This window comes from Andrographis paniculata, unplaced genomic scaffold, assembly GCF_009805555.1.
Source record: "Andrographis paniculata isolate CXL003 unplaced genomic scaffold, ASM980555v1 Contig18END, whole genome shotgun sequence".
In the NCBI taxonomy this organism is placed as follows: Eukaryota; Viridiplantae; Streptophyta; class Magnoliopsida; order Lamiales; family Acanthaceae; genus Andrographis; species Andrographis paniculata.
The window spans coordinates 93,355-103,342 of NW_026137468.1; the positions used below are offsets into that span (position 1 = coordinate 93,355).

The following is a 9,988-nucleotide window of genomic DNA, read 5'->3' on the forward strand; positions in this document are numbered from 1 at the left end:
CGAACTTGGTTGGATGTCAACCATTTCTGTTGTTACTTTCGGAAACGGTTGCTGGTCTACACCTAGAGTGATGTATTTGAGCCGACCTGTCTTGATGGCCTTTTGAATTTCCTTCCTGAAATGAGTACACTGACTTGTATTGTGTGTGAAAGAATTATGCCACTTACAATATGGTCTCCCCTTGATTTCTTCTTTAGTGGCCAATCTTTGCCCCTTTGGAATACGGATCTGCCCATCAGTTAGTAGGATATCAAAGATTTCATCAGCTTTCGAACTATCAAAGGTCGGTTGCTCCTTTCCTTCAGATCCTGGAACTGGCTTCAATTTAGGGCATACATAAGGTTTTCCAGAAAGGATTTCGGCTGCCATCTCTTCTGATTGATTAAAATCAAAGTCACATGTTTCCGTTCCCATACTCGCCATATGTTGGCCTCTATTACGCCTGTTATGTTGATCTTCCTCTCTGAACAAAGACTCTAAACGTCCTGCCTTGGATGCAAGACTTGCCAAATCCTCAACATCCAGGGCAGTGAGTGCCTTTCTTAAACGAGTATGCATATTACGGACCACTAAATTGGTCATCTCTTTCTCACTGATTACCGTAGGACATCGTCCCTTCATCAGTCGCACCCTTTCTATAAACTGTGAAGCAGATTCTTCTGGATACTGCCTCAATTCCAGTAAATCTGTTAAAGAAACAGTTGGTAAAGGATTGAAGAATCTAGCATGAAATGCCGTCTCCAGTCCTTCCCACGTCTGAATTTGTCCAGGAGGCAGACTTGCAAACCACGAGAATGCTGTTCTAGTAAGAGATAAACCAAACAGCTGCAACTTATAAAAAGGGTTATTACCAACTTCTCCCAATTGTGCTGTGAACCGACCAACATGTTCTATGGTGGAAGATCCGTCCTCCCCTGAGAATGCATGAAAATCGGGTGGTCGATAATTCCTTGGGAGAGGGTGTTCATTAATGATTCTTTCTGGGAACGGTCTCTGATACGCAGGGCGGTTAGCCATCTGAGGAGTTAATCCATACTGATCCCTTAATATATGTGCAATCTCATCAGGATCTACACGCAAGCGTTGATGATCAGGAACATGGAACGGATCCTGCACAGGAATATGAATAGGATCATGTATATATCCTTCAGGCCTGTCCTCCCTTATATTATTCGGCTGCGGATTGGTAACCCTTGGTCCCAATGGAACAGTGTTGGGAAAAGTCAGAGGAGACTTTCCCCTATCCATTCGGTTGGGATTTGTGGCACTTGGAAACGTACTGTCCACGAATGATGGCCCTGCGAAATTTGCCTGTGGTCTGGATGGTGATATTCCTGGTGGAGTTTGAGTGGGTTGAAGACTAACCCTTGACAGTGCTTGATCTATCATGTTCTGCATCAGATTCTGTTGCTCACGCAACATGTTCGTTTGTTGCTCACGCAACATTTGTTGAACAAAAGACCACCATTCGGCTGGTGGTTGTGGGATTTCCCCGGCAGTTGGCACAATAGGTGGTGGAACGGATTCTCCCACCGGTGCCGAAGATGATTGAGGTTGTGAACCTGCCATATGGACCCTTCCGATGATACGGCCGGATCTAAGACGTATGAAATTGTCGCCGGAATTGGAATGAGCAATTTTGTCTTGCTCCCACTGTGGTCGCCAATTTGTTGATGTAATTTTTCAACAAAAATAAAGTAAAATTCAAAGATATAGAAAATATCCTTAAACTTGATTAATTAGTGCCTGAGATTAGGAATCTCTAAACACTGTACGGTACAGAAAATAAACTGGAAAATAAAAGACTGAAATTTAAAGTGGTGATCCCCAAATCTGACTTTGCTTTGTTGAAGTTGATTGAAGATATCTTGCCAAATGATGATTCAAACCTTTAAATATTCTCAGGGGAACCGTACTGAAAACCGTCACCCGAACGGTTACAACGTCTCCTTCCCAACCGTCTTCCAACCCTTTTCATGCTGACACGTGTCCTCAGCAGACCAAAATTATCCTTATATTTCACTCTTTGAGCCGACCACAGACCTTCCGCTCTTTTGGCCCGACTTCTCATCCTTCACCCGACCTGCTTCTTCGCCCGACCTCACTTGGGCCGACCTCCGCATCAGCCGCCCTCCGTCTTTGACCGAAGACCTCCGCATCTGTCCGTACCTCTTCCTTGCCCGACCTTCCTCTTAACAGACCTCTGCGTCTGCCCGACTTCGGTCTGGATTTGGATCAATTCTTGAGATCTTACCTTTCTTCCTTTTCCCGACCTGAAAGCCTCCCGACCTGCGGATTTCCCGTCCTAATGACTTTCCGTCTTGAGGCCTTACCGACCTGATGACTTTCCGTCTTGAGGACCTCCCGACCTGAAGACCTTCCGACTTGAGGTCTTTCCATCTTGAGGACCTCCCGACCTGAAGACCTTCCGACTTGAGGTCTTTCCGTCTTGAGGACCTACCGACCTGAAATCCTTCCGACCTGATGACCGTCCGACCTGAGGTCTTTCCGCCCTGAGGACCTTCCGCCTTGTATTTTCCTTAGAAATAAATCTATTTTCCTTGATTTCCTCACGGTGTCCTTCAGCCAGTTCAATCAACCCCATTGTTAGGCTCATTCTTCTTTTTACCTTGGGCTTTTAACCTAATTCTAAATTTCGTACGTAACAATAATATATATATAATATAGCTTCGAAAAATTTGAGATAATTGAAATAGGTTCAAAAAAATCCAATCTTCTCTGTACAATAAAATAATATTCCCTCAATCCTATTATCAAGTCCATGTTGCTGTTTCTATTCGTCTCATATCTCATCTTCCTGGCGTCACTTTCTTCTTTTTTTAAATGATTACATACTTTTATTTCTAATTTATAATTTTTTAAATTATCTTATCATTCAATCAATAATTATTTATATTATACGATAATTAGTTTACTTATATATTTTTAATTATTTATTAATTATATTTATTTAAAATTTTAATGTGGGAATGAAGTGGAATTAAAAGAGTATATAATATAGATTTGAACATTTCGAAGTCATTCAATTAATAAAATTTATAGGTGTGTTTACTCGTAAGATTATGATTGTTTATTTTGGTTTTGAATAATAAAATTTTGAATTTTAATAGTTGTTTGATGTGATATAAATATGTTTTGATGTGATGTTTTGAATGTAAAATTAAATTTTAGTTAAATGAAATAAATAAAAATGTCTGTTTGATCTGATATTTTAAAAGAAAAAAAAAAATCGAAATAGTAAGTCAAAGATAAAAAATCACACAAGTATGCAAAAGGCTTCCTTCAAAAATTGTAGATAAATTCTGAATTTTTTAAGCAAAAAAAATATATATATATATATATATATATAATCTCATTTTTATCTACAACATAAGGCATGTATTATGTTGTATAGTCTGGTGTGTTGAAATTCCTATTTAATTAACAAGGAGCAACATATTGCCATTGGGCCCCGGAGATTTCTTTTCCTCTCCTCTCATCGCCTCGCTGAAGATGAAGATATCTGCAGTGGAAAATGATGGATCCTCTCTCGGCCTCGTCAGACCACTGCTTCAAAATCCGGAGGACAACCTCAGAAGTACCTCGTCTGCTTGTGATGGAAACAACCAAGTATTCCTTGAGGAGTTGAAGAAGCAATTGTGGCTGGGGGGCCCCTTGATTTTGGTGTCTCTTTTGCAGTTCGCTTTGCAGCTGATTTCGGTAATGTTTGTGGGCCATTTGGGGGAATTAGCCCTCTCTGCTGCTTCAGTGGCAACATCCTTTGGGTCCGTCACTGGTTTGAGCCTGTTGGTGAGCACTTCAATTTCAATTTGATTCAACCACCACGTTACCCCCACCCCGCTGATTAATTTATTTTTAACTGCTTGTTTGTTTGTTCTCTCTATACGGAGGCTGATCCTCCCACTTCATGGCATGCTTGTATCCTCGTCTCGTCTCTGTGCATCTTTCTTAATTATCTTGTGGAGGAATAATGGTATAAATAGTCACATAGATGATAATTTTAGCCCTTGGGGATCTTTTTACACGGGAAAGTGAGAGCCGCCCTTAATTTGTTTCTTTTTACACGGGGATTAGTGTAGTGAGGGGCCTTAATTAATTGTTGTTTGCCTTGTTGTATCCAACTATATATGCAAATGGGTATCCACAGCTGCAATGTGTGGAGTCTTGAAACTTATTGCTTGATATATTATTGTTATTGTTATTATTCATTAGCATCCATCCCGATCATCCAGTTTCTTGGTCGTTATCATGCCCATCTTATTGATTCACTTTCAGTTTTGCCTTTTTAGGAAGTAGGGTAAGCCCCGCCCCCTGCCCCCACCCAAAAATACATAAATTGCCTGGGATTGCATGGTTCTATTATCTTGTTATATGGTCACAACATGAAGTAATACTATCTATCACTTGGTTTAGTTAAAGCGAGAATTTGATATCCTCAAACTTGGTATTAAAGTGGAGGAGATGTAGTAGTACATACTATGTGTTATTTTGAATGGAATAGTATTGAGCTGTAAACTGATAGAAGGGATATTATCCTGCAATTGAATCTGATCTTAATTTTGAGATGTCCCACCGAGTGGTGAACCTAGATGGGCATGGCAAGCGCATTAGACACATTGTGCGGCCAATCCTATGGAGCTAAGCAGTATGGTATGCTCGGCGTGCACATGCAGAGAGCAATGTTTGTTCTTCTTTGTTTTTCCATACCTCTTGCCATTGTATGGGCAAACACAAGTCCCATCCTAGCGGCATTCGGCCAAGATCCTGACATCTCCAAAGAGGCTGGACACTATGCTCGCTTTATGATTCCCAGCATTTTTGGTTACGCCATACTGCAATGCCAAGTTAGGTTCCTGCAAGCACAAAATATTGTCATCCCAATGATGATGATTTCTGGGATCACCACTTTCTTGCACTTCATCTTCTGCTGGACTCTTGTTTTCAAGTCTGGCCTCGGTGGCAGAGGAGCTGCAGTGGCAAATTCGCTCTCTTACTGGATAAATGCCTTGTTGTTATCTCTTTACATCAAGTTTTCTTCATCCTGTTTGAAAACTTGGGCTGGGTTTTCTAAAGAAGCACTGCACGATATTTTTAATTTTATTAGACTTGCTATCCCTTCAGCAGTTATGGTCTGGTGAGTCTGCCTGCCTCCCTGCTCCTAGTAGAAAAGAATGAACGGCTTTGTTTACGTGTTTTTAATTTGTGAAGTTGTAAACAGTTTGGAGGCGTGGTCCTTTGAAATGATGGTTCTACTCTCTGGGCTTCTTCCCAACCCTGAGTTAGAAACCTCTGTACTGTCTATCTGGTAAGCTATTATATTTCTATTAGATTATATTATATTATATTTCATGCTGTACTAATGGCCACCAACTGGATGCTGTACCTCCAGCCTTAACACAGGTGCAACAGTTTGGACGATCCCATTTGGGCTAAGTGGTGCTGTGAGGTTGGTCTGTCATCTACCGGTTTACTTACTTACTTGATTCTGCAGCAGTGCAGTGCAATCCAATGCAATGCCATGCTGTTTGTTATCTTGCTTGCTTTCACTATGTGCCAGACAGATGATATGATGATACACCTTGTGCAATTATTAATTAGGTAACTCTCTCCATGCCATGCAGCACAAGAGTATCAAATGAGGTGGGAGCCGGGCATCCCCGAGCGGCAGAGTTAGCTGTGGGTGTAGTCCTAGTGATGGCCATCAGCGAGGGCCTCTTGGTGGGACTGCTGCTGTGCTTAATCCGAAACATATGGGGATATGCCTATAGTAATGAGAAACAAGTCGTGGACTACGTGGCAGCAATGATGCCTATCCTGGCCATCTCGAACTTCATGGACGGGCTTCAGTGTGTTCTTTCAGGTACGCCAAACCATCTAAATGCAGTGTGTGAATCATTCACTATTTATTTCATCTGGTGACTGACAAATGACATTAGTTGTGTAGGAATCATCAGAGGGTGTGGGTGGCAGAAGATTGGAGCATTTATCAACCTTGGATCGTATTATCTTGTGGGCATGCCAATGGCTGCACTGTTAGCTTTTGTGTTGGGCATAGGAGGAAAGGTAAATATATTTTGTTTCCATTAAATGTTTATCATCGAGCTTTGAACCTCACGTCGAGTTTGAACCCATGACCTCACGGTCACGAGGCCATCTCCACACCATCAGGCCATATCCTTACGGGACTAAAATTGCATATATTTTGTTTCCATTAAATGTTGTGTAAGCTTTGGTTTAAAAATCAAGGAGGAAAAATGTTTCTTCCAATATCCTTGTCTCTCAGTTTTTCTTTCCAGTTTTTTAGTTTTATTCTCCTAACATTTGATGTCTTCAAATTTGCCAATAATGAATGAGTTAGAAGCGTGCAATGCAGGGTCTCTGGTTGGGAATTGTGAGTGCTTTGCTGGTGCAAGTGGTGAGCCTTTTTGCCATGATATCACGCACCAACTGGGAACACGAGGTTAGTGTTGCTGCTGCTGCTACACAACACTGCACTACAGCAGAGCATTAAATTTTTTCATCCTCCCTCCCTCCTGTATTTTGCTTCTCTGTATATGGGCTATGGCTACATCAAATTTCAACTGCTGCCCATTTTTTCCAGGCGCAGAGGGCCAGAGAAAGATCCAACGAGATACCATCGTAAAGTGAGTGATTCATCATTCATATAATAGTGTCCATCTGACTCCAAGACCACAACAAAGTATCAGCTTCCTTTCTTTACAATACTTGCGACGCCAAAGAGTAATCAATTTAAATATGCAGTTTCTGTTAGAGAGTTAGGAGAAAAGTGAATGGTTGAAATCGAACAAACAATCTTGGATATACTTTAAGCTTTTTATATCATATTTGACCCTAATGTGTTGGGTTTCACAAAATTTCTACTAAAATAAAACAAAACAACACTAAAATGTTAGACAAAAAATATTTGTATATGATGAATATGTTTTCTAGAATTATTGAAAAATATTCTCTTGTATCTATCCTACTTATTACTTTTTAAGGAATTTTTCTTCCCGTGTGTATTACAGTGTATTTCATATTGTGCTTGTGACTACAGTAGCGGTAAATGAAGATAAGTAATATTTTATAGGATATGGATTATTTTTTCTTTAAAAGATGCAATTAAATTTGAAATATAAGTACCATCTTTTCATTGAAAACGTGTGCAATTCCTTAATTGTAGTTGCCACATTAAATAAATTTGAATTAAAAAAAAAAAAATTGCGCAAAAATTATTTAAATTTGCTTTCTGGATTTAAAAATTACTATAATTTTTAAATTAAACTCAAGCGGTAACAATATATGATCTAATAAAGAGCTATTACCTTAAGCATGACTAAGACTAAAATTTATATTAGTTCAGTAACGGCTATGTTATTTTTTCATGTATTATTACTATTTTGTTTCATTTTTCATCTTTGTTATTTCATCATATTTCATATAATGTAGTATAGTCATAGCTATGTTTGAGCGTGTGATCTTTCCTAAAGATAGCTTAATACACTAGTCTTCAATCTTTCCTGAAGATAGCTTAATACAATATTCTTTATTTTCGAATAAATTCAGTAACACCAAAGTAACTAAATAAATTGCAGTTTGTTACCAAGAATTCTCTGCGGAATCCATGACTTAAAAAGAAATCAATTACATACATATAAAACTAGGAAAGAAAAGAAAGAGCTTGTTTGTTATAGATACTCCTCCCAATATTGGAGGCTGCCCTCATATCATTTACTGATCCAAGGTGCATTTATCAACTAATCAAAGGAAATGACATCCATTACAGTCTATCTGTTCTATACGAACACCACGAATCCGTCCACTTGTGCGTACAAAGAATCTATTGTGTGCAAGAAAGACTGCACTGAAGTGAACATTAAAAAAGCTGGAGGCTAACGTAACAATGGACACAGAATGAGAGGACCAGACCTAAGAAGAGGAGGCAACTCGGTGACAGCGGACCCAGAATGCAGTCCCCCCGCTTCTACCACGTGCTACAGCAATTTCCTCGTCAACATAGAACCATGTGAAGAATGGATCCCTGTTGCCTGGCTCCCTTTCGTCGTCTTTCCCTTTGAAACAATACTCAAATGGGCCAAGGGGCCCTGCCTTCACCCGGATCCGCTCAAATATGAAAGCAAGGATTCTTTTATTCCATGAAAACCTGCCTTCAAAGGTCAAGCTCCCAAGAGGCCCAAGATAAACCCCATTCTCGATCCTCTTACCCTAAAATATCAGTTCAGAGTGCATTTAGACACAGACGCGCGTGTGGGGAAAGGACAGCAGAAGACAAATTGCATTCTCTCACTAGGCAAACGCAAGTGAAGGAAACAAGCTTAGCTTATGAGGAGCCCATGAGGAAACAAGATTAGAAGATACGATACACACACACAATGATGCCGCCAAATGTGAAAAACATTCACATGCTTGATACTTCTCATGACACAACCGGTGTAAAACTAGCAATAATCCAAGTAGACCCTCACCCAATACCCACCCGACTCTTTCAGTTATTCAACAGTCGGATTGGTCAGGTTCTCAGTTTGAAAAACCAGGGCAGGGCTGGGTTGAATTAGTTCAAATGCCGCTACACAATGCCAGCCAAATGATTTCGGTTGATCAAATTCAAACACATATCCCAAACGCATCAGACAATCTCCTCCCCTCCTTACGTGTTCAGAGGATTAAAGAGCACAACAATGACCCTGGCCTTGGCCTAGGTTTAGGTAGGGCAAGCCAGCATGTTTTAGTAGAGAGTAAGTAAGTAGTAAGCTTACAGCTGCGTCAAACCTCTGAACGGCTGTAACTGGGAAATAGTTGCCATCATCCAATTTTTTCTGCCAAATTAACTCGTCAACTGAAAGAAAGAAAGAAAAGGAAAAAGAAGCTGGAAACGCAGCATAACGACGATCGGGAAACACTAACCTTTGCAGTGAAAATAAGCATCCAAGTTCTGCCAGGTGATTTGGTTCCTCCAAGAGTCCGAAGAAATCCAGAGGGGTCCGCCTTGGCCTTCTCAATCACGGAAAATGCTCGCAGAATATCACCTGGGGGAACCTTTCTTGTCTTCGCGGCGTCCTTGAGAAGCCTCACACACTCGTCAACTCCCTAAATAATAATAATATACATAAGAAGAATTCGGGTAGCCCAGTATATTAATTATTATGAGTAGCGCGCCTTAAATCTTGATTTGTAGCCTGCCAGATAGTAAAAACTGTCCTGTCGTCCCCAACCCACGTTTGTTTGATTTTTCGAAGAAAGGCAGGCAATGAAGCATTAAAGCAAGACCAAAACTATAATACAGGAGTAGTAGTACTTTATTATTCTGAAATTTGGACAGGTTCGTGACCCACTTACTTGCTTGCTTACTTAAATGGGATGGATAGATAGATATGAACGAACGCAAAGCGGCAATACCTGGTTGGGTCCTCGATTAGGTCCCTGAACAAGAAGAGAAGGGCCGGCGGCGGGGATCGGATCAAGAGTGGCTCGGGTTCTACTTGTTATTGTCGAAATCGGATAAGTCTCGAAGACAAGGAGGGGTTTAGGAGGAAGAAATAAAGGTTGGAAGAGAGGGGCAGAAGAAGGTGGGCAGGGGAAAGGGACGCAAGGCGGAGCGGCGCGGGCGTGGGCGTGGGCGTGGGGGAGGCAGCCAGATGAAACCATTGCAACCTAGTATAGTATTATTAGTTTTGTTTAGAATGGGAAGGGAATGGAATGGATAGGGTGATAGACCCTGGCTGCTATGGTTGGTGGGGTTGTGTTTGGGTGGTTGGGCAGGCAGACAGGCATCTCGACTAATGGGTGGTGATGATAATGACGATGACGATGATGATGGTGATGGTGAAGAAAAGAAAAAGGAGAGAGAATGGAGTAAGTACAGCTTAAAATGCCATCGAATTGAAGTCTGTCTGTCTGTCCATTCCAATGCGAGGCGGGCTCCCAAGTTATAACATTGACTTGACAC

The 9,988-nt window shown here is 40.9% G+C and overlaps 2 protein-coding genes across 8 annotated transcripts; one reads left to right on the top strand and one right to left on the bottom strand.

Moving 5' to 3' along the window:
- Window positions 1–3,431: 3,431 nt before the first annotated feature.
- On the top strand, window positions 3,432–6,997 carry LOC127240356 (protein DETOXIFICATION 16). 7 transcript variants are annotated; one of them, XM_051259012.1, is made up of 8 exons: window positions 3,432–3,810; window positions 4,611–5,155; window positions 5,240–5,326; window positions 5,411–5,467; window positions 5,643–5,881; window positions 5,966–6,023; window positions 6,067–6,084; window positions 6,395–6,476. In XM_051259012.1, exons 1-7 carry the CDS (start codon window positions 3,514–3,516, stop codon window positions 6,074–6,076), a joined length of 1,293 nt encoding a protein of 430 aa, XP_051114969.1. In that variant the 5' UTR covers window positions 3,432–3,513; the 3' UTR covers window positions 6,077–6,084; window positions 6,395–6,476. The 7 variants fall into 7 exon arrangements, 6 of the variants coding, with proteins under 6 accessions (XP_051114969.1, XP_051114977.1, XP_051114986.1 ...); XM_051259020.1 differs by lacking the exon at window positions 6,395–6,476 and adding an exon at window positions 6,380–6,394; XM_051258993.1 differs by adding an exon at window positions 6,623–6,997 and having other exon boundaries at window positions 3,433–3,810; window positions 5,966–6,084; window positions 6,380–6,481.
- Window positions 6,998–7,650: 653 nt separating this feature from the next.
- LOC127240507 (uncharacterized) lies at window positions 7,651–9,897 on the bottom strand. Its single transcript, XM_051259229.1, has 4 exons — window positions 9,439–9,897; window positions 8,947–9,129; window positions 8,799–8,858; window positions 7,651–8,247 (listed from the first exon to the last, which is right to left on the bottom strand). Exons 1-4 carry the CDS (start codon window positions 9,685–9,687, stop codon window positions 7,951–7,953), a joined length of 789 nt encoding a protein of 262 aa, XP_051115186.1. The 5' UTR covers window positions 9,688–9,897; the 3' UTR covers window positions 7,651–7,950.
- Window positions 9,898–9,988: the final 91 nt, after the last annotated feature.